The sequence below is a fragment of the Copidosoma floridanum genome, unplaced genomic scaffold (assembly GCF_036245765.1).
Source record: "Copidosoma floridanum isolate Cflo_tuat_1 unplaced genomic scaffold, Cflo_Japanese_pri ptg000001l, whole genome shotgun sequence".
Classification (NCBI taxonomy): Eukaryota; Metazoa; Arthropoda; class Insecta; order Hymenoptera; family Encyrtidae; genus Copidosoma; species Copidosoma floridanum.
In genome coordinates, this window is record NW_028321878.1 from 16,274,140 (window position 1) to 16,299,316 (window position 25,177).

A 25,177-nucleotide genomic window follows, 5' to 3' on the forward strand; every position below is an offset into this window, starting at 1 on the left:
TACGATATGGCTGTTTCGCGGCCAAAGTTAAAAAGTTGCGCGGGCGGAGGAGCGATTTGCTCAGGTAAGGCAATAAAAGTTTCGATAGCGTGGCAGGAAAATCCGCTGACTCGACACGGGAGACCCTTAATTCCCTCCGTTTCGGAGACGCTTGTCCGTTTTTACCGATTTTAATAATGGCTCTGAAGAATAAGCGACCGCTTCCACGGAGGAAAAAAACGGGGTTATACGAGGAAGGAAAATCTCGCTACGAATCACCTAAAAATGATCAATGAGACCATCGACAAGACGGAATATAAGTATACTCGAGCGAGATATTGCGCGACGAAGCGCGGGGCTCCTACTCGTATAAGTATATATGTGTTGGGTGTATATACGATGGAAACATTTTATCGCCGTCACCCGATCGTTATACGATATAAAATATTCGCAACATCCACCATCAACGTGAATCGTGGTGACACAGCTTTTCATCTTATGTATATGAGCCCGACTATGTACACACCTTTGGACGGATACAAATACGTATATTTCCAAATAAACCTTTTTTGTACGTTCATCCGGACTCTAAGCACTGTAAATCCATGCGTGTTAAAGTGTGTAGTTAAAATTTTGTTTTGTTGTTATTTGTGAAGCACATTGTGGTGGCGTGGATAATAATTTTAAGAACAACCAAGAAAAAATCGATGTAGGAAACCTATGGAGTGAAAAAACTAGGTTGTCACAGATGGTTTACTCTAAACATCCGTCTTATGTCGATAATTGAAGAAAAATAATAGTTTACTTTAATAGAATAGGTGAAATCGCTTAAGGAGCATCGATTGGGTTTTCTTTAAAACATTTATCAAGGCTACTATAATACACGTTATAAAAACAGAAATTTCGATTACACATTTTAAACGTATACTTTAACACACATCTGGATTTCACAGTGAGCCCTTTCACAAAGTATTAAATTACCAACAAAGCTACACAGGCACCTTCAACGGCACAAAATTTATTTCATCATTGTACATTTCACGCAAACAATGCCCTCGATGATCAACAGTGGCATTACACACTGGACAAAACCCATTGCGATTCACTGTACGGCTTTATTTCAGCATTACTAATTACCATATTACATCTCCCAAACCCCCCTCTAATACGCGGGTTGATTTGATGTCAAAGTGCCAATCTTCGTGTTGAACTTTGAATTATAATGTATTCGGGGAAATTAGACCAAGGCACGTAATGAACCTGGTGCCCGAAAAATGTTAATTCGAGGGGAAAAAAAGCTCTCGAGCTCATTAATTATTCCCAGAAACGACGTCGATCCGAATGAACTTTATCATCGAATTTTTGTAAAACGCCCAAACCAGAGTAGTCAGAGGTAGAGGGAGGGAACGAAGCGTAGGAAAATTAAATTCCATCGGCGAATCGATTCATCTTCGTACGTATATAGCTCGCGGACGGGAGGTCGAGGGAAAGTCGAGAGCCGACAATGAAATTTTTTATTGCCGCGCGAAAGAGAGAAATAGGGGCGGGGGGGGTGGATATATAGCACGACGTCAATTAAGGGGGAAAAAAGTCGATGCCCCATAAAACGGTGCTGCCTCGTCAAGGTGGAGCTGCTACGACTACTCCTCCCCGACGACAAGATTCAAGAGCATGTGTACATATTGTGCTTTGCTCTGGCGCGCGGCCAATGGTCCTCCGTATAAAATACACACCCACACAACTGTCCCTCCACCAGCCTCTCGTACACCTCTCGATCTGAATTTAAAAACGACCCTCGTCTTATTGCCAATGTACGAAATACTCTTTGGGCGTTCGCCGATGCATCAACTTTCTATCCCCCCGTTTTTCGTCCGCTCCAATATTTACCTCCATCTACTCGTCCTTCTCGTGTCCTCGGAGCTTTTCCCTCCCAGCTAGACTCCGGTCTGGAGAGGAAGAGGAGCTGCCAAAGCAAGAGCAAGGTTGTAGCTTTTTAAAACAAACGCAGCTTCACGGCGTTTCAATAAAGACTCGAACCGTGAAGACACGAGCGTTATGTGAACGACAAACCTGGTCTCGTTCCGCTGTATCTAGGCGTCTATGTGTATTGTGTATACTTTAAGTTTGGAAGCATGTTTTTTTTTTTTTTTCATGCACTGGCCGTCGCCTGTGGGTGTTTTCTCACAACTTTATGCGGGGTCAGTTAAAGTTTTCCTTGAGCACCTTCACGCGGGAATAAATATGTCTTAGGTGGTGCGGACGGATGCACGAAATTTTTTTCAAAAATGGTATAATATCATGGGATCTCCGTTAACAATGGATAATAGACAACGAGGTTCCAACAGAGACGTGCGTAGATACACAAATCTCTCTCCGAGTTTGCATGCATTTGGTTGTTTACTTATGTACGTTTGATGTTGTACAACAATCTCGATTTCACCCAGGAAGATGCTATTGTTTTTTGACGTGATTAATAAAATATTTATTCATGCTGACTCAATGGCTACAAATTAATTAATCAAACCATGTAACTTGAAGATTTCATCACTTAAGAACAAATATAAAAAATTCGTTGTTGAAGGATCTACTCTTGAGGTAGAAATTAAATAGTGATTCTGTCACTACAAGCATTACGATAAGTGAAGTGTTTCATTACTGTAATTCTGAGTTGGCAGTTTTTTTCAACGAGCGGTTGATATAAAAAAAAACTCTGTTAGACTACTGATTCTTTTATTACTTCTTGTAATCAGATTTCATCACTTTCCTAGGCAAACTTAAACTCAACAAACAGTTTCGTAGCATCGCGAAAAACACAAATAATCTTCCGAATAAATTATTTCATAAATTTACTACCAGAATTTAATTCTGCACTTAAGTCGTTACAAGATTAACACAATGAAAGCTAACCCACTGACTCCAGTTAAAGTGGTAACACTTATTTTTTGAGAACTGGCTAGATCCACAAGCGTACTGGCTAAAGGCCGTGGTGATGAAGATGTAATTTATCGTATTCTTATTCTTGGTGTCGAGCAACCGTCTGTCCAGAGGACAACAAGTTCCACAATCACACGGTAGAATGCACCTTAACCACTTTTATACCTAGCCAGAAGATGATCAGAACTTCACCTGAATTTAGGGGATGGCAAACTCTGGTGAGAGAGAAAGATGGCGAAGCAGTACTAAGATGGATAAGTAAGCAATGAAGCAGGGGCGTCGTCTTAAAAATGCGCGTCTAATTTGCATAAACAGCGATCATTTTTCAAAACAGAACACTCCAAAGAACTCCTTGGATGTCAAATACATTTTCATCACTGATTCACAAAAATATGAGCTTCTATAGAAAATTACAAATGAAATGAAAAAAGTCCATAAAAAAAAGGACTTTACCAAGGAAACTCCTACTTTTAAAAACACATTTATCGATTGTACCAAAACTTGGTTCTGGCATAAAAATTTTCACATAAAGTCAGTACTGGGATTGTGATAATAGTCGTATCAAATAACTGTGATATAATCAATAATATTAATTATTTATTCTGACAATAATATTTCTCTGATGATTGGATACGAAATGATTACAGAAATTTCTCTCAAGTTTCAATGTACAAACCGAATACTTTGTATAACATTGTTTATATCTTATTATTTTTTAAAACGATTGCAATCTTGCTAAAGTATGTATTTTTATATTAAGGAAAGCTGAACTGATTTTTTATGCATGTGATCTTTCCAGTAGCCACAAAAAAAGTTGGTGACGAAAACTAGGCAAAGAAATATGGGTTTCAGTCATTCTGAATTCTAAAAAGAAATCCCCATACCATCGTGTACGTAACAGTAAATTGAAAAAGCCTGCGACGTTTGAGACATAACATCGACATGTTTTTGAAGAATCACCACATGCCATGCAATCCGAGCCCAAGACACACGAGTTCCCCACGTGATCGGTCAGCGTCAGTCTCCCACTGGAAATCCGAAGCGTTGTCTCGAGCCGAGAGTGCATTATCGGACTCCACCTCTCTCACACCGGAAGCAACAAAGTTTCAATCGTCCCCCACTGTATCGATTCTCGGATTGACGATTGGTAATCCGATCTGCTTCCAATACTTCCAACTCTGACCCTCGATGTCCGGAAAGTAGAAGCCTTACGTACGGAGGAATATGCAGAGAAAGCAAGTCCAGAGAGACCGTTTTGAATCAACACGCCATCTTTGGCTAATTGAGCGTCTTAGGGGACAACCAGGGAGGGAATGCGTAATGGCCGTATCAGGTAATATGCATGGAAGTCGCGCTTGCGGTGCCCAGAATCGTTTGGAATTGAGTTTAAACGGCCAAGTGAGTGGCTTCCTCTCACGCTAAATGCTATTATTCAGTTATCAGAGTTGGTCACGAGTTATCGGTCTGATGAAAGCCGAGGAATAATAAAATGGGTAACAACGAATACTTGGTCGAGACAAAACATCTGCAGGGTGCTCACAAGGAAGTTGATTATCGTCAAGTTTCAGTTGTCCACTGATTCAAAAGATGAGCATTGTGTGTTTTGAATCGTAAAAAATTATGATGCATCATTCATAACTGTATACGTACTCCCTCGTCAGGACGAGCATTATGGAAAAGTTTCATTTGCGCGAGAAAAACTTTTTTTACAATGTGCTAAATGTGAGGAGTACCCTCTGCTCCTAACTGACGAGCCTTTTAACCTCAACAATGTAAAATCCCTCTGTTTTAATGCGCAGCAGCTTCGGACGTTCATAAATCGTGCAAAAGTTGCCAAGAAGTTGGGCCGTAAAGATGGGTGTTATAAAAAATAACAATGAAATGAAAAAGTTGGTGCGTTACCTCCCCCGCTGGGACTAAATCAAAAGCAAACTTTTTTTTTACCCTCCCTTAAGTGAGAAACGACTCGTTTCTGAATACCAGCTCGTTTTTGATCCGCATACCAAGTAATAAATTCGCCTACGTAATTTCAGAATAGTATACAATGTGCGAAATGCGAGATATTCGGGACAAGGTACGTACACGCGCTACTGTTTCCTTTCCTGCCGTTCGATTTGGCCGCAGGGTAATTGAAAATCAACCTCCACGCAATGGTGTTTAATTAGTTTGAAATTCCCGAGGATTTATCACACCGGCGTTAAGTTTCTCAACTCGTGAAATTCCATTGCTTGGTATAATTTATCCACGAAACTTTTATCTCAGGGGCGAGGGGAGAGTTGACGATGGCAAAAGAATACACATCAATTCCCTTTCGTGCTTAACGATGCAAATTACACACTTTAATTGAAAACCCAAGTACGTGCGTAACTCTTCCTCCTTGTTAATTAATGGCTCCTGTCTCGTAATTAATTTTCAATCTATTATTCACTGCCAGTGTGGTTATTGTCATCGTTCCGACGTATTAATAACAGCTCGTCCTGTTGAGCTGATATCTCATCGGACTTGCGTTGGTTGTTCGAGCGACGCTTCTGATCTCACCATCTGTGTCCCTCTCTCTACCTCCCTTTATTGCTCGCACGATGAGCGTCAGTCAAAAGGTGTGGTTACCTGCTGATAAGACTAATGAAAATACGCGTTGTATAATTGAGTGACGGGAGGGCTGTGTCACCGGTGGAGCTGTAAGTTACGCAAATAATTTAGTCCCGGCTTTGTGATTGATTAATGGTGATAACATGGACTGCTGAAAAGTTAATCGTGCTTCGTTGACGTGAGCTTTGAATGTATTAAGGTTGATGTAATAAATTGTCTATATTAATTCTTTACAATTACAAAAAGTTTTAAATTTATTATATTTATTGAGCATTTGTTTGATGTCTTAAGCAGAATACAGAGCTTATTTTTATACTGAAAATACGTTCAATGTCTCGAAAAAGTCCACAATTAGAAGTAAAAAGACTCGATATACGTATAAAAGATATCTTCTGAATTGGTTTCATCGAATTCTGAAAATTTCTATAAGCTCTTATGCACATATAAAAATGAACTGCAAGCAATATTAAAGTATGGCACAAAACTTTAAAATTATGAACAAAGAGAGATAATATAATGGACTGCACGATTTTTGCAACGGGATGAAAATGCATTATTGTGTACGGGGTGGATGATGGTGACAGTTTAAGGACGGAAGTGTTTTTTCGCGATTGTGTGAATTATTGGTACAAATAGAAAAATGGATAATGATGAATAAAGGCCAGAGGCTTGTTTGTAAGCCGGAAAATCGCAAAGAAGCATCAAGTGGCAATTTTAATTAACAAATTAAAACTTACTGGAAGTCGCGATTGTCAGTACGAGACATTGTTATTTGTTGCACATTCGTTTGGAAATAAAGTTTAAAGAAAAAATGTGTATAACAAAGAAGTTTAAGTCTTTGTATTTTTGTCAATATAACAATCAATTCAAATTCCTTGTTTGAAAAATCGCATTCTTCAAAATTCCATCAAGAGAAAGTTTCTACATGATCAGTGAAAAAAGGTGCTTCTAAAACGATACACCTCGGCCTTGCCATAAGAGTAAAAAAAAAAAAAAAAAAAACTCTAGACAAAGCCAGCTTAGTAGCGCAATTGAGGATACTATTCCTGGAAGATAGCAGGAAGTGAACTGCACAAGAAAAGAGCCAGATAACTATATCGAGTGCCGGTTGCCTTTAGCAATATTGTGCTCGAGCTGGCACGCGCTTTAACGTTTACGGTCCGAAACTAAGTAAGTCGTCAAATGAACAAGTGCGACGGCTACGTTTTTTTTTTTTTTGTGTTTTTTTTTTTTTTTCAAAAAGCTCACTCTTTTCTCTCTTTGATCACGAAAAATGTATGATATCACGCGTGACCTCTTTCGTAGGTGATCCAAGGCTTTCATATAATTGTGTGTTTATTTTGATTGATTTACAGAACTTTTAAAAAAAAAAAATATTAATTATCCGGAGAACACATTGCAACAAAACTAACCAATCATTATTTGATGACAAAAAAAAAACTATAAAAAAATCCTATTCACTTCTTTTGATCCATATGTACTAAAGCACGTTTTAGGTTACCGTTTGAGCTCACAGCAAGTAGCTGTAAGCAATGTCGTGCCCTCGTTAAATTATAATTAAAATTCAAAACTAGGGACTTTTGTTCATTGAAAGCCAAAGTTATTATTAAATGATAAGAGATTTAGAATAAAAATCATCCGATACTAATAAACACTAAACTTTCATCACCTCAAAAATACAGTAACCTGTGGCATACAGCCCTGTGTCAAAGAGAATTTTGCTCAACCCTCACTATATACTTTAAACTCCTATGTAGGCATTACAGAAGCTGCATTTATTATTTACGAGCACAAAGCTTAACGCTAGTATGTACGACTGAAAAACTGTTGAAACGAAAAGGCTTACGTGGTAAATTAAAAAAACGCTTTCGTCCCGTGGGATGCTGTACCTCAAATTCTAGAGTTTCGTTAAAACTCGACACCTCTTCATTTCTGGCACTGTCGTTGTTGTTATTATTACTGTGGAATGGTGCATAAAAATAGGATACGGACTATAAGTTATACCATAATATTAGGATCTTACCTCCTTGATCTCATTTCTCTTTGCGAGTATAATCGTGAGATTTAAACGTTAAAATGTAATGTAAGGTGAACGAAGTAGCAAAAGAAGCCTCGCAAAGAAGGCAATCTCACAAGTTTCTGGGACCGTAAGAGTAAATATTTGGTCTCCAGCGATACACAGGTGCGAGTTACAAGAGGCATTGGACTCTTTCCTATCTCACTTCCTCGGAAGAGGCCACTCGTGGTTAATTAACGTGAAAAGGTAGTTAGCTAGCACCACCTGGAGGTCTTTTAAAACTTTGCTGTAAAAGGCTCTACTGCTCAAGATGCAAAAGGCATCGCGCGCTGGCTAAACTCATCTACCGCCTACGGCCTTTTAACGTCAGTATAATGCATATCTGGCCAGGTGTTTGTGCTGCAAGCGATGACGACAATGCCTATGTGTATATGTTTACGCCCTGCGAATACTTTGTTCAATGCGTGAACTAGAGACTTGAGTTTCACGAGAGAACCCTAATTTTTCCATTTTGCATTTTAGTTTGAACCTTTTAGGATTTTTGATTAGGAGTCAAACGCTTTCAGCTAGAAAAATACTTACTTTATTTTGTTTACGTCGAAAAATTGAGTGTAAAAGTATGGCGACAATGTGTGAATGTAATGTGTTATGCATAATTTGTTTTTCATAATTCCAGCGTTTTTTCATGTTCGTGAGTGTGACCATTAGACGATTTTTATGTACTCACGTGGCTCCCTTTTTGCTATACTATTTGATTCCAATTAAGATGAAATGTACGCAAGATTAGTACAGTGATTACTAACGTAAGCTTTTTAAACGTAAATTTATTTCCAGAAGATTGACGAGTTACTGAAATAGCTCGTGAAGGGCGAATAAATTGATGAATATTTATCAGCCGTATTTACGTGGCATATACTGTATATAAATTTAAAAAACACTCTAAGAGCCTAAATAAACGAGTTATTCTTGTGATGTAAAAAGCCTTTATGCACAAGCACCAGCTTATATACACAAGTCAGCAACGTAGGATAATAAGCTTTTAATTAATTTTATGTTTCAACGCGGTAATGTAATCTGTACTATCATTCTAGTGGTTGTAAATATGATCATGCTGAATAGGACGTATTTAAGGTTTATCTTATATTGCAAGAAAATTGAATATATGAGGAATTTGGGAAGTTAAGCGTAAGTGTAATTGTCAGTGATTTGTTGTTCAGTTTTGTTATTTGGAAATTTTTTTCTGGATGAACTTATTCTTATTTATAGATTTTCAAACAAAAACTAGTTTCTGTTATTAATTAATATAAAAACAAGTTGTCTTGTGACAAATCATTTTTAAGTGCATGTCTGACTAAACATGAAATTACTACTGATTTTTCATACGTATCATGAAACACGATAACTATAAGACATTGGGATAGATAAGGCAGTGATGGAGAAAAGCGTAATGTTATCTGTACTGTCATTTTAGTAATTGTTAATATGGTCAAGCTTAATATAACTTATCAAAGGTTCATCTATATTGCATGAACATTGAATATAGAGGAATTAGGGAATTCAAGCGTCAGTGATTTGTTGTTCAGTTTTGTTATTTAGACATTCTTTTATGGATTAATTAATATTCATTTATGATTTTTTAAAGAAAATAACAAGTTTCTATTATTAATTAATATAATAATAAGTTGTCTTGAGACAATCACTTTTTAGTGCATGTCTGACTAAACACGAAATTACTACTGATTTTTGGCAATTCCATCATTAATGATGTGCCATGAGTCTTTATCTCTGATTAAGACATTAAAACTTAAAAAAATGCTAATTATTATATTGTAACATTGTACTCTCCTCGTTCTAAGATAGACTCCACTAAAGAACAGAAGCCGTTTTGGATGAAAAAGTGCTTAACCTTAAACTATATTACTATGCAGATAAACTATTTGACCATCACGGCTACATATGATTTTTACATAAAACCTAGACTATATTAGAGGTCAAACTGTTTACTAGTAGGTCATAACTAAAAAATACAATTATAATGGTGTCATGATCAAACTCACCGTAGAAAAAAGCAGCGTAGAAAATGACCACGATCATGATACGTGAGATGCCATTTCCAGCGTTACTCGTTCGGCTTCCGGACAATGCCCCTCTTGCGATCCATTGTCGCCAAGACATTTCACATTCCTTTTCTCCCACAATCAGACTGACAAGCAACTTCCCAGTCTTGTGGTTTCCAACGGCGAGCTTACTTTTGCCTGTTCAACATGGTGCAACGAGCTTTTTCGTCTGAAAAACAAATGTGTTTCTTAAATTGGCATCGAAAAAAAAAACAGCAGTTAAGGAGTTTTAATGAGCAAAGTACGCTTGGAAAAAGTTCAAATATATGTCATCGTAGAAGTGTACCTACGACTCGTGTTCGAGAAACGAAGAAAAAATACTCTTATGAATTTTAAACTAGATCAAGCATGAAGGAAAATCGATGATAGGCCTATATTTACCCAAGGAGTGCAATCGCACATAGTAAGTATACTATTCGAGCATGGAGCTGTAAGAAATTCAAATGAACGAGATATTATGCACGTACTTTGTACAACGTGTGGATGAAAAAACACGCAAGGCTAATTTTTTCAACCCAACGAGTCAATTAATTGAAAAATTGCTCTTCGTACACCTCCAATACACGAAACTCGAGATGGTGAAAATAATATTTTTATTTGGTCGCTGAATGAAAATTGAGTCATTTCGCCTCGTGTCTCGAAAAAGCAACGTGTGGAAACGCAGCAATCTCACATGGCGTGACCCTTAAAAGTAACAAGATTATGATTTCAAAAGTCACCCACCGAGAGCTCTCGAAAAAAATTCTGAAAAGATCGTTGGCCCAGTTAAATACTGGCTTTTCGGTAGGAGCGAGTCAACTCGATGTTTTATTTCTCTTCAGTTTGCCGAGCCGCGTATAGGTGCTTCACAAAGGCCAAATAAAAACTGGAAAAGGAAGGCTATTCAGTTCATGAAATAATGTGAATTCTTTTTAACGAAATAAATTTGAAACCATCAAAATTGTTTATCAATTGCGACAAAATAAAACGAAATTGTAAACCACGCGAAATCAATAAAAACATTTTAAAAGCACGCCACGAGAAAATAAAAGATTTGAACTGTGTTTATAAAAAAAGTAGAATGAATATTTATTTTTTATTACTAAAAAGTAGCTACTCGTATTTAAGCTCCCCTGAACTGCATTATCAAGCACCACACTTTTATTTCAACATATTACTGTTGGTTTTTTTTCCCGAGAATAAGAACTCTGACAAAAAATAATACCACCATTTGAATACATGATCTCGGTCCTCAACTTTTTTAAACTTTGATGAAACACCTTACTTCTTAAAAGTGTGCTTCAAAAGAGTTTTGATTTTTGCTATTACAACAACTTCTACGATGTTTGTACAGTATTCAATCTTGGAAAAAGTTTCCAGCTTAGTAGAAACAGTTGTTTTTTAAATTCGGCACTAAAAATCTTATTAGGATGTGTAGTTGAGACTTTTTCGAAAGCCCTACTTGTATATATTTTTTTAATGATAGATAAAATAATAGTCAAGAGTTTTGTGATAATAATGACTGTGGATTGCTTGAATGTATTTCATAGTCAGGTGTGGAAAAAATAATGTTACAAGAATAATAAAGATTCTTTGTTACTAGGTATTATTTTATCTGATTTATAGTATACGTTAAAATATGTTAAATATATGATACTAGATATCATAGCTTTTTCCCAATCCATGTTAAAGATATAAAGTGTTTTTTTTTCTAAATCTCGAGATATTTGATACCCCAATTAAGACTAACAAGACTAAAAATAATGAATGACCAAAAAACACAAAAATTACTTAACAAAAAATTTTTACGAGGTAACAAATAAAAATATCACCTAGTAGTTAGGAAATCATTGGATTTTTCTTGAGTCTGAAATAGTTAACTCACATCATCGCGTAAGAGTGAATAGATATCGGTGGCCTAGACACGCTTCTTCAAACGCTGTTTCAAGTAAATCATATTTTTTCCAAAAACTCGCTCGAAAAAAGAATCAAATACTCTAATGCACACACGTGATGATAACGCGAAGCTTGCAGCCATTCACCCGAACAGAAATTTCAATTTCTCAACGGTATCGCCGCCTCAATGAGACAGTTTCACCGAATACGGTAACTCATTCGTTTTAATAACGAAAGTGCACCAGCCAGCAACTCGCGCTTAAAATAATCAATGCGCATACACAAACAAGCCGAGAGTCAAAAAGAAGAAAAAAAACACTTGGCAAAATACACGAAATGAAAAAAAATATAGCCAACAGCAGCTCGTGAACCCCGAAAAGGACACCCTCGGAGTGCCATCCGAAGGAACTTTACCGCTCGCCGACGGACTAGACTCGAGGCACAGAAGCAAAAGGCAGTAGCCCGCATCCATTAACAGCCCGCCCCGTGGTGTATTTCATTTCCGAGCTCTCGTAATTAAACGGACCGTCCGTGCGAGCGGGCGTACACACACGACAGTGCGCGCATGCCCACCCACGCACACAGTGCGTACCACCGTATGTTCGGTCCTGTGCGCGTGGTGTTCGTGCATTTTCGGCTCGACAAATCATTTTCAATCGTCGAGCTCTAGGCGTGAATTAATTTGGAATAAAACACGGGCATCTGCGTACATATATATATATATATATACATATGTTGTCCGACGGCAGGATGCGGGGCACAAAAGCGCTTTCGGTGGATAAATACGGGGTGCCGTGTAAATCGGCGCTGAAAGGCTGTTGCTGTCACTGGACGCGCTTTCATTTATGTGTCTTCCCACCACCACTTTCCTTTTTGCGATTACGCGTGTACACGCGGCGCCGACGACTGCATGGCTGTTGATTCGATCGTAAACGACTGCCGTATACCGAATGGTCGTAAACGCGTCGAACGCGTGAATGGCGAGCTGCTGTTGGAGCGTTTTTTGCAAGTGATTTTTTTTTATTAAGTGGGTCACAACGTGGTGCTGTGTGCCTTTTCTTTGTAATTTTCTACTTGACGAGAGTTTAAATTAGCACCGTGTATTTAATCGATGGAGGGTTTTGTGGGCACTGCTATTAAAGTACCCTTCAAACGAGCTGCGAGTGCCGGAGTGTTGGTCTTTGTCGTAAAGTTGGCAGGGACATTGTCACCATTCAAGAGAAAGAAATTATATACCTGTGGAAATTAATTTTCGTCGGGGCTACTATTAGCCGTTTTACTGGAGATTAAAAAGTTTATTTGTACAAGCTCTATGATTTCCCTTTGAAATGCTTTTGTCTCAAACTTGTTTCTTTTACCTGCAAAAGTTTAGTCGACTTGTTTAGTAATGAGCAAAATTTATCGTCAACAGTTTTTAGCTGACTAATTCTTTTGCTGTTTTTTTTTTTTTTTTTTTTTTTTACGTAACTGTTGTTAACTTTTTGACTTCATAAACGTGAAACTTTTTTTGAAGAAGCTGTCTAACTTGTAATTACGTCAGTTGGAAAACGAAAGGCTATTGGGCTATGTTATTACGAAACTAACGATTTGTTGGTAAAACACAATGAAAACGTAATGAACTTGTTTTTACCGAAAAAATAAGTCGTTTTTAAACAATCAAGTACCCCCGGGCAGTTTTATTAAGCATCAAAATGATTAAAAAATAATTGTTTTTATCGAAATTAAAAGCATCGACATTTGAAGTATTGGAAATGCGAGTCATGATGCGGAAAACTTGAAAGAAAGGGGGGGGGGTGAGAAGCGGAGTTGCAACTCGCTGCGAGCCAATCTCAGTTAAGTACGCTTGACAAAGTCAAATGAACGCGCGACTGCACACACGTATTTAATGAAAACTTTTAATTCCTGTTATTGTTTTAATTATTCATGCCCACCGTTGGAGCAATACGGTGCCATTCGCACCGATGTGAGCTTCAGATTTTTATTTTCATCTCTCATTATAGGATTTTAATTAAGAAAGTTCACCAGTGGCGGTGCGCTGATTCGCTCTTTAACGAGTGGTCAGGTTTTAATGTTCAGTCAAGCTAAATGGATTTTTTGGGCACGTGTCCTTTTTGGCTGAGTCTTATTAATAGACTTTGGCCTGAGAGGTGCACTAGATAATTCAGACGGCTTTTTTTACTGTGATATACTAAGCTTGAAAGTGCTGGTAAATAAATTTAAATGTAGAGCATAACTAAATAATAAATGCATAGAATCCAATTAAAGAAGTTTAATTGAAATGCACTATATTCTATTTATAGGTATCGCTTCAATCAAAATAGCTTTTTTCATGTAAAATCCTGAGCTTAAATTTTTATTTTATTTGAAACAGTTAATTTGACTTTTTTAACCTTTAACCAATTTTGAAATTTTAACTCGAGTATTTATTCAAGTTTAATTTATACTTTTTATGTATCGATAAAAAGTAATTTAATGAAAAAAAAGTATACACAATGATAGTAAAATAATCTATCGTACAAGCATACGTAAAATTTTAATCTTAAATGCAGAAAAATATTTTTATGAATAGAATAGTTAGTAAAAATTTACTTACAAACCCAATTAAGTATAAATGAAATATGATTTTTTTTTCAAATACAAAAACAAAAACCATATTAAGAACCTTTTTAGTCACATGATCAGAAACACAGATTCTATTTCTTGCATTTTTAATGATTCTTGTAGCATAAAAGCATCATAGTTGATTGAAAATTCCTTAACCCCCAACTATTGTTTTCGTAAAGGCTACGTAATAAAGGAAAATTCACTTATCCTGGTACGATGAAAAAAAAAAAAAAAAAAATAGAAAAATGAAGAAAAAGAAAGTGCGTAGCGACAAGTCATCAAAGGTCAGAAATAAAAACAACGGCTCCCCTACGGAGCAGAACAATCTCTTTCTTTCTCGGATCCCTCGCTTAGGAGTCCAAAATACCCGATCGGACAACGCTTTATATTTTTGTCTGGCAGTACAGAAAACAAGTTCTCCTACCAAGCTTGACACTTCGCCGGTGAAGTACCCGCACAACCCTGTCTCCTCTTCAAAAAAGCAGCAGTGCCAGTCGTTCTTTGGTATCTATCGATACCACACTTTACCCGATCTCGATTCGCATTATTTTTTCCGTACCACCAAAACAAGAACCTTTCCGATCTTTCGAGTTTTCATTTTGACCAAACGAGTCACCTGCCGATCGTCACCACGCAGCCACTACCGATAGATCGGCAAACTGGCCAATCGAAATTACACCAAGCAGTATCACTTTGAACTTCATTCGTAACACTGGTCCCACATGTGCACTAACGAGAACAAAACAGATCTTGCGCCCAGCTTCGAAAAAATCCAAAACCCAGTGTTCCCTTCGCGCGCGTGAAACGCTTCAGTCAACGTCCGCGATTCGACTGCGGGCGCTCGGCCAGATGCGCGAAGCCTCCCACCCATGCCAGTATAGCTCCTGTTTCTCTCCCTCTACCCGAAAACACGTCGGGTGCCACTGCGCGCTGCCACCCTTTTCTGCACTACTGTGTACAAGCTGGCCTCTGGCAAGGGAGACAGCGAGCGTGAGGGAGTGACGGCGAGAACGGTCACCCTCTGCTCTGTCTGTCTGTCTCCCTTCTCCTCCTGGTATGCTCCTCCCTCGCTAGGAACCCCTTTTTCCGAAGCCTTTCTCTGTACTCCGTACGCGTCTCTTGTACTTCTCTCTGCGAGGGATTAAGTCGAAGTCCTTTCGCCCGCACGTAAGATGCTGCTTCGTGTTTTTGAATTTATTTTCTTTTTTTACCTACGTCTGAAGTGTGGGCGTAGGCACTACAGGCACTAGTGCGTAAGGATTTACTCGGAGTAAATGGAGGTGGCTCAGTGGTGAGGGTATATCCATGGAATAACTTTCTTGTATTACAACTGAGCGTCAGCATGGTAAGTGCATGTTTTTAACGCAGTTATTTTTTTTCCTTGGATAGTTCAATGGATGAATTACAGAGTCGGTAGAAGTATTTTCAATCAAATTTTTTCTTTTATGTACAAAAGAGGCAAGATTCTAACATGTAGTAATTAAGGAAAGAAAATGGTTATTATTGGAACAAGATTCCAGAAACTGACCATATTAACAAAAGTAGAACTAACATAATGTGCACTAAAATCATATAAACCAAGAGATCGTATAAGCCATAAGCGATTGATTTTTTTAAATTTTTGTGCATCGTTAGTTTGCTCGAGAAGTTGAACTTCGCAGTGAAGTACTACTTCACACTGCGCGTAACATAAAGAAGTTGAACTTCAAATGTATTGAGAGTGTCAATTACCCAAGTGGATAGTTAACTGAGTGTACTATCAGCATTTCAAGTCACTTTTTGCTACTTTAAATAAAATAATCAAATCGTCAGAACTTTTATTAAATCTTGATACAATAACACTTCGGCGCAAAGAGGTTACTTCACACGCAGTGCTGAAATGTTTCTAAGCAGGGCTGTAACATCCTTTTACAACAAGTCTATAAAGATTTTAATTTTGATGGCTTGGTTAAAGATTGGAGAGTAAGCTTCTTTGTAATCAGAGAGTGATTACTTTTCATCTGTCTTTAGAATGACAGGTCCTCGCAGTAGCGATTTGATGCAACCTTTCTCTTTAGAAAAAAACAGAAAGAAAAAGATCATTAGTATCGGATAAAACACTGGCCGAGACAAAAGTGAATTAACTTTAGTTTCGTCGCTCGACAATTAAACCGCAAAAGTGTGGCAGAGGAAAAAACGGATGGAAAGAAAAAAATCAGAGAATGCCAGCGAGACTCAAAGGAACTGCGGTAGCCCTCATTCACGACTTTTTGGCTCCCTAAATGAGCTTTTAGTGTCTCATTTTCGTACAAAAAAGAAAAAAAATTTTAGAATTTTTGCTCCCTATTATACATCAGCTTTATCTCAAAGAAGCAGCGTTTACTCGATTTATATCACGAAACGCCCCACTACCGATAAAGCATTAAAGCGGAGTAAGATAAAAAAAGGGGGGACCCTCATGTAAGTACGAAAAAATTTCCCAGCCGCAGCAGTAGTAGCTCTAGCTGACGTAGAGCAAGAAAGCCAAATTTATCCCAGAGAGAGAGAGAGAGAGAGAGTAAAGGTGAGGCACTGTACGCCCATAATACTAGAAAAACGAGCAGGAGAAACTCTGGCCGTATGTGAGAAGAAAAAGAAAGCCCTCAGGCTACGGATCTCCCCTTTTTCCCCCTTTGTTAGGTAAAGGGAAAAGACCGGGGATCGTACTTTACTATAAGACCCTTTGATCAAAGAGAAATTTTTACGCCCCGTAGTCTCTTTTTTGCGTAAACACAAGGATAGTACGAGAAGTGTGGGGGCCTCGGAGAAAGATAGTCCTAGACATATCTGTTACAGACACGTGGCTCGGGTGCTTTGTTTATGATGCTGAGTTACTCCTACTCCATGGGATACTGCAAAGAGAATCGTATTTCTGTAGGTACATTGGATTTGTGTTTATGACAGGTAATATTTGAGACCATATTGTACTCACGGAATACATTAGCCAAGAGACAGGAGTGCGGAAGTTGTGTGTACACTGTTCACTTTATAGTCTTTTTTCCGTTGATTTGTTTTAGTACGAATATGTATTCTCCATTTCACCAAACAGGTGCCACTATTCGTTTTTCAAATACAAATACTGTGTTTTGGATCAATCGAGCATATAATTTAAAGTAAAATATGACAAAGTTTTCTTGTCTTGTATATATAGTAAAATAAAAAAAATGTCCTTGAATATAAACGACGAGCGTTCTCATGTTAAAAAGTTATTGTTGCTTTGTTTTAAGAAAAGTATGCATCCTCCTCAGATCAGACATAATATTGAAACTGTTAAGATCAGCTTTATTATTTTTAAAATAAAGTTTTCGTTTCTAAAAAGAACATCTTTTGTCTCTCATCTTTTGGTGCGAGGTAGTTTTGTTAGCTACGTACTGTTTGACACTCAGAATATGGTATCTTAACAAAAATTATCATCTCGATCATTTCACTCTCATCAAAAATATAATTAGCGTGTGCGGTATGCTGGTCCGCTTAGACGAAGAATTGGGCTTGTCCAGGATGTCAAAAGTGCGGAACGAGTGTCTTAAGGACGTCAGTGTTATACCCGCAAGGTTTAGCTTATGTTATAGAACTGACTTGTGAATGTAATGAAATGAGAACTGTATTTTGCAGTTTTTCTTTCAGAATCACTTTGAAGCTAATATAGTTTATGTATTTTTTATGTACTTATCAAATCTGACGTGAAACAGACATTTTCGAGTTGGACATTATTTTGTGCTGTCGCACGGGGATGGACGAGCAAAAACATTTTTTTTCACAGATGTATCTCTTCGATTCCTCTTTCATCGTGGTTTTTTGAATCACGTACACGCCGTCGTCATAAACTTGCTCTCGTGTTATCACGTGTATCAATCTGGTATGAAAGAAAAAAAAAAAAATAACGATTCTGCTGGTCTGATTAATTCTGGAAGGGTTGGATTTTTTAGCGTAAATCTTTTTTGTGCCGACACTGGTACGCTCGTTTCGATATCTGGATGAAAAACAAATTGAAATTTTTTTCACGGATCGAGCAAAATATTTTTTTGCCCGTTTTTGCAGGGATCATCGCACAAGTGGGCGATGAATGAGAAATGGAAATTAAAAATTCAACCCTCAGGTTTTAATGAGACGCAGTACTGTTTAATGCTACATTCTGTCCCCTAAAAATGTTATTGTTGTATCATACATATTGGATTTTTCAATTAAAAAGGTACTGATCGACAATGAATTCCGAGCGCTGTAAAATTTCGAAAATTTGATTGGAAAACCCCTCAACTAGTTTTTACGAGAGTAGTGAGTAAAGTCTTATGAAATGTGTTATGAAATTGAACACCATCCGATTTTATCACGCTCAAGCGTTACGCAAGCAATTTTTCCCAAACACGTATGCTTGTGCATTCTCATAAATTTCACCGTCAGTAGTTGCTATGTACGTAGAGATCAATTTGAATTTCTTATTCAAACATTTTTACGTTTTAAGATTCCTGGCTTTTCAAGCAAACAAACAGCCTACGTGCGCCACTGTTTGCTTCGTAAAAATGGTACACGTGCACTTAATAATTGAATGATTTTCGTAAAAATGATTGAAAATAAAAATTTTACGTTTTTTTAACTGAAATTCGACATTACTGCCATGGCATGCCAACTTTCAAACGCTATATAACAGTTTGGCAAAAGGCAAAGAGATAAAGAAGAGCTAAAAAGAGTGTGAAAAGAAGCGTCCTTCTTGAAAACTCAGGTTTTTTTTTCAAAAAAAGCAGCCACAAGAAGTTAGCGATCGTATGAGAAGCGAAAAAGATCGGGGAACGGAATCTTGTTGGGAATTTGTCACTCTCCTTTTCCATGAGAGCACGCTCGTAATGCAGATTCTCGAAATTTTTTGTGGTGCAGAATTCGAATGCTATTATGTACTTTTACGATTCTTTTTTTATTTTTTTTTATTTTTAAGCCATAAGCAAAAATTTAATTAAAGAGATAAATTCACATTTGGATATTTTTTTTTCTTTAATAAAAAGTATACGTTTATGCTTGAGTTTTTAAATACTTGTAAAGAAGAGGATCCGAGAGTACATAGAAATAAAGACAGACACCGATTCTTCCGTCCTGGAAATTCTTTTGAGTCCTAAGTTGATTTTTCATTTTTTTCATTTGTACAGTGGTAAATATAAAAGTTTTAATTCCAATTAAAAACTTTGCCTTTCTCGCATAGAATCGAAGTAGACGTGGCGGAAAGAGGCCAAACTTCCGGCGAATTTTACTCTGCTTCTTCTATTTACATCTAACGTTTGTGTGGAAGGGATGTGTCTGTGCACGCTGGGTTCCTCCAAACCAGCGCACCTTCTGTAGTTCGTTTTTTACTACTGGCATTAGTAAATACCTAGTACGAGTGAATTTTGGAGGAGGCCATAGCTACTATCTCTATAGTGTTTACAGCATTTTGGCAGTATATCTTCACTCGATCGTCTATATTGATTGTAGAAGTTTTTTTTCAGATAGTTTGCATGATCAAAAGTTTTTTGAAAAAAAAATTAACCTATTTCCAAGAGAGAAGTTGTTTTCTTCTGATTTTCGTTCATCCTAATTACTTAACCAATAAGAAGCTTCATTTCACCAAATTTTTATTTATCTGATATCACATTCCTTGTATTTTTAGCTTTTCTTACCTTAACTTTTCCCAATTTACCAATTCTACAGTTCCGAATTCTAAAATTGTTTAAATATCCTTCTACCATCATCCAATATTCTTATAGAAAAAAAGGAATTGAATTTAGTTAAATTCTTTAATATATTGCACTGTAAGTCTGAAGTGTGAGTTAACTGTGACGAGACAAACTTTAATACTGAAGAGCATTTATATGTTGGAAGGGAAAAATTAAGTTTCGTTATTGAAGAAACTTCCTTATCATTAACGATTATGTACCCACAATTCTACTTGAGTTTTCTTACCAAAAGATGTAGCTTGACATCTATATGTGCATAGCGATTGGTGATCTGACTGTTGAAGACTGAGAAGTCTTTAGAATTAAGGCATATGCACTTGACATTTGAAATCAGATTTTCCAGCTAATGAGCGTCATGTACCACTTAAATCGTTCATAAGCCAATTGAAAAATAATAATGCAAGCAGTCCAACTGGACTGAAAAAAGAGAAGCACAAAGCAGTTGAACTGCCTTAAATTATCAAAAAGTAACCAGGATTAGCTCTCAGCTCCGCTTATTTTCATAGATCCGTTTTTCTTCTTCGTCCCATTAATCGAACACTCCCACTATTCTAAATCTTCCAGCAACATTCGTCTTTCTCCTTCATCCTGCGGAGCATCCGAACCATAAAAGCATCCCCCTGTTCTTTGTACACGGTTACTCAATAGCGTCGTAACAACGGAACTACCAGCAGCACACTCGGAGCCCCGATTAATCCTCGTGAAAATTAGTCGAAACTCATCCAGTAGCCACAACCGCCCTAGTGACGATAATTCACGTACATGCGTCCTCGACCGGGCGCGCACTAGCCATTACCAGCCAATATCGAGACCACGCTGTGGTTAGCCCTCCCCCTTTTCCCAAAGCGTTGGAGCTGCAGATGGTGAAATGGAGAGACAAGTAGGCTTTTGGAGGGCTCCTGCAATATTAGCGATGCCGTTATCGTGACGGCTGCATCGCATCTAAAGCCGAAGACGCAATCGACCAGTGAGGGACTCGAAGCAGTTGCTCCCCATTAACGCATCGTGGGCTGGAAAGGAGGATGTTTACGGAGGCGAGAAGTCCTCAAACTGAGTCGACAGCCAGGGAGATGATTGTATACGCATGAATGCTCTCAAGAGTAATCCCGGCAATCGTTTTTTTTTTTTTTTTTTTTTTTTTTGTATCTTGAAAATTCTCACCGTCCTGGTTCAAGCCGTGGCCACGTGTTTAAAATCTCTGCGATCTCGCTCGGATCTTGAATTACTCGGTGGGGCTTTGCTACCGTTGGACAACAGACTTTACCTGTAATTAGGAAAAAGAAACATTTTGCTGGGCTAAGTCGATTTTTTTTGTAAGTGCAAAGGCAAAGATGGAGCCGCACACTCGGGGGTTTTTTAATTTAGATTAGCATCAGGCTTCTGGAATGTATGTACACCCTCAGGATTCGGCCCTTTTTTTTTAAATTGAATTTTTCAAGGGATCGGGTTACTGGAGGAGTTTTCCCGTTTTAAGATTCTAATCTGCTAGTTTGATAATTGTAATCAAGGTTGTTGGAAAGTGAAAATTGAACGAACGAAGGATATGGAAAATCGTAGTTGATTGCTATTTATCATGAATAACTATAACTTTATGAGAAGTTGTGGCTTTCTATTTTCTGAGTTGCATTTTTTTGTCAATGTTTTCAACTATGGGTGGGTCAACAAATAAATTGAAAGACATAAAACAGTGGCTTCATCAACTCTCTTTATGAGGTAAAAAAGCAAATACAAGTTTTTTTTTTGCTAAATTAAGTTTACTTAATTTAGATTAATTGAGTTTACTTGACTGTCTGTTTTTAATGTACAACTATTTGTGAGTTTATTAGTCTGTGTATTATCTATCTTTTAGTATTTCTCTTGAAAAGATTACTTGCGTGGATCTTAAAATTTTTTTAACATCTATCACTGATTTTGACGTAGTCTTTTCTTTGCTCTCGAGCAATGATTATCAGAATCCAATTTAACACTGGCTGTATACCGTGTATAAACCATTTGTTTTACTATTTTTTCTGTTTTTGTATACTAAGAGAACGTATAAAAAGAAGCTTTGGACGTGAAACTCATGTGATACAGGAAAAAAGACATTTCAAAATATTCGAAACGTGATGTAAAGTTGTTATTCACATGGACACCATAATTATGTAAATGTAGGTACGTACATGTATTATGTAGCGATTTATGCGGGTCTTTGTAGATCCTATACATTACTTTTCCCGCAAAGTGTGTTGTAGGTACCCGTAAAGTGTCCCTTTCCGGGATACGTAGCCAAGGATATAAAAAATAATAAGATTCTAATGCGAGTTCTAATTATTGCCATCGTAGCTTACAAGACACCAGTGTTGCAATTAATAATTTAGTAAGGAAGTTCAGTAAAAATTAAATTATATTACGAAGGGTTTTAATTTAAATTCACTGTTCTATTTAAAGAGGTGTGCGTGAGAGAGAGAAAAAGTGCGAGAATTTTTTTCTTGTTTTTTTTTTTTTTAGCACAAATAATCATTTTTTTCGTGATGGCTACACTTGTAGGAACCATGAGAATAGAGTTTGGACCTTATGTGTGTACATAAGCTGTAAGAAAAGCCAATAAAGTTGTGGTGCGAGTTGGTAAGGAATCTTATGTTACAGAGAAAGAAAGAATTGTTCTTGTACATTATCATTTTGAATGCTTACGAGCTGTCACAGAGATTGTCAAAATAGCCCTAGTTATTGTACTATCCGCGTTAACAGTCTAATAAGAGTACGACATGACAAACTTCATGTTTTTTCAATCTTGAAAAAGTATTTTGCAATCTAATTGACCAATTGTCACTTTAAAATCCAATCTGTGATTTTTGAAAGATTTTAAAAGTTTTACGTACGGAATCAAGTCTTTTTATAAAAAAACAAAAAGCTAACGCAAAAAATGTTGAAGATCAAAGCGCCTCAAGGTGTCATTAGCACATATAAACACGCAATTCGGGAAAAGGGCTCATGATCCATACTAACACGTTACTCAAACTTAAAGTAAAAAAGCTTTCAATCGATCGTCATAAATATATAAAATTGTTTATCAAACTGGGTAACTACGTCTTACCGTGACACAAGAGCTTTGACCCATAAAGTCACAAAAGCTGCCTCTCTCTCCTTTTTACACCGTACAGCTGGTACAACACTCTCTTCTATCACTGCAACTCTATTACGAGTGCCTCCCATGTCGCCAACTTCATTTCGTCCAGCCTTCCGTCCACGTCCATTCTAGTTCCCTCCGCCGTACATCTCGGCTGAAGGGGAGCAACGACAAGGGAAGAGAGGACACAGTTCTCTCCCTCCTGCGAGTCCTGTGTCACGAGAAATTTTCGTTCCTCCGTAGCCAAGTTCAATTTACTTGGTCAAGTTTTATCGTGTCAATAGCAGCAGCGGCAGTTTCACAAGGAGAAAGAGCTTAAAAAGAGGACAAAATAAATCTCGCGTCATTCGACGTAATACGAAAAAAAATTGACGTTTAGCAAAAAGGTGCGCGTTTACATGAACGTAATATCGCACTCAGCCAGCATACTTAAACAGACTCCCTCAAAAAATCTGGTAGGAGATCACTGTCACCTGTAATTTTTGTTTTCAATCAGCTCGAGTCAACTCATGTTTTTTTTTTTTTTACCGAGGCTCGTCGCGAGCTCATCCCCCTCGTCGATCCCTCCTCGTGTAAAGCTAAGAGAATCTCCCTCTTCGGAGAGTAATTCGGAGCAGCGGCGTGTAATCCAGCAGTGGAGCGCGCAGCCGCCGTATAAATCCCTTCTCACTTTAAATGCTAATGAGTCCCCTGCGAGTGATACATTTGCCGGTGTTTAAGCGCAAACTTACATCCCCCACCCCCCACCCTATACTGTACCTGTATTCGGGGAAAAGTGGTTGCAGTCTCTACGTGTTCCGGACGTGAGTGCTAATCAGAGTCTCTTTCTCGCTTTAGCACTGGTGTTTTGCGCCACTGCGGCGTAAATTGTGAATTGCGCGTTTATCTCTGTGTAGACATACGGAGGTGCAGTGTGAGGAGAGAGGGTCTCTACCTTTGATTCGTGGGAAAGCAAAGTTAATTAGTGCTCAACTCGCTTGGCGCGTATACATACTTTGCTGATCGTTCAAATGGCCGTGTTTTACAAGGGGGTGAATGTTAATACCCCACTCTTGGGTACGGGGATCGTAGTGGTTCCCAAGAAGCGCTTATGTGTGCTTATGTATTTTCTGGCTTTTTGACGAGTAATTATTTCCAGAAAGATTCTCTCGATAAAAATTGCCTTGATCACTGGAGAGATATGAGACCTTATTCTTCTACCAAATTAGTAAGTTAGGAGACATTCTCATGATCATCATAGGAATAAAAAGAGGAAAAAAAAAAAAAAAAACAGGTACGCGAGAGTTGAGAAATCCCGAAACTACCACTACCATCTATTTACGCCATTGGCATGGAGGTTAATTAAAAATTCTCAGTGGAATCTACTTATCCTGATCCCCTGTCTGAAAAACGTGAACCTCGAAAACTTTTGGGCCGTAGGGGACTACCGTCGAAAGTTCGGATCCGAATGGTAATAAAAATGCCTAATACGGGGCTGAGTGGCTACTAGAGTCGATTGGCAGATATAATACATACAATGGCGTAGTGGAAATGGAGAACCGAGTCGGGGGGGCACAAAGCCGCGATGGTAAGTATTTCAGCAGCTACTGCAGAGTGGCAGGGGTTTAACCTACTTTGACGCCTACACGCCATCGACTGACTGACTAGGTGCTCTTGCCATCCTCGTGTAAACTCATAGCATCGGGGGTAGGAGCGGTTGGGCAGAGGAGAAAGAGGAGGAAAAGATATGCAGACCCCGTTTCCTTGGCACAATAAAAGAGGAATGAAAAGCAGCAGCTGCAGAAGACGAAGGAAAGAGGCTGGCACGCTGCGTATAGCTATCGGAAAGTCATTCAGGCCCGACAGGCATCTTAATATGCTCCTCTGCGCTGTACCGACTGCTTGTTGCTGTTATTGCGGTTGCGAGTTGCACTTTTTATACGTACGACCTTACCAAGTGGGTTCTGTATCTTCGTGCACGACAACGAAGAGTCGCAGGATGTTGCGACATTACGGTGATGGTGAATGTCGGTCCTGACACTGCAGTACGATTATCTTGAAACGATTGAAAATACTTATCGCGGCTCTATACACCCGTGGATCCTTTGAAAATAAGTTTTAGTTTGCTTAACTCTCTGAGAGGTGCTTTACGTGGATCATAGTAAACATACTGTGTTACAGAAGTCAGTATGGCAATTTTGAGCTTGAATTTTTAGTAAAGATATCCTTACTTGACTTAACTACCTCCACCAAATAAAAA

General features: G+C 38.0%; 1 protein-coding gene across 1 annotated transcript in view; it reads right to left on the reverse strand.

Moving 5' to 3' along the window:
* Nucleotides 1-9,791, reverse strand: part of LOC106642584 (zwei Ig domain protein zig-8-like) — a 58,913-nt gene extending 49,122 nt beyond the window's left edge. The window contains exon 1 of the mRNA XM_089590956.1: nucleotides 9,577-9,791. Coding sequence (XP_089447082.1) covers nucleotides 9,577-9,694 — 118 coding nt within the window. The 5' untranslated portion in view covers nucleotides 9,695-9,791. The remainder of the gene's footprint in view (nucleotides 1-9,576) is intronic.
* Between the last annotated feature and the right edge of the window lie 15,386 nt (nucleotides 9,792-25,177).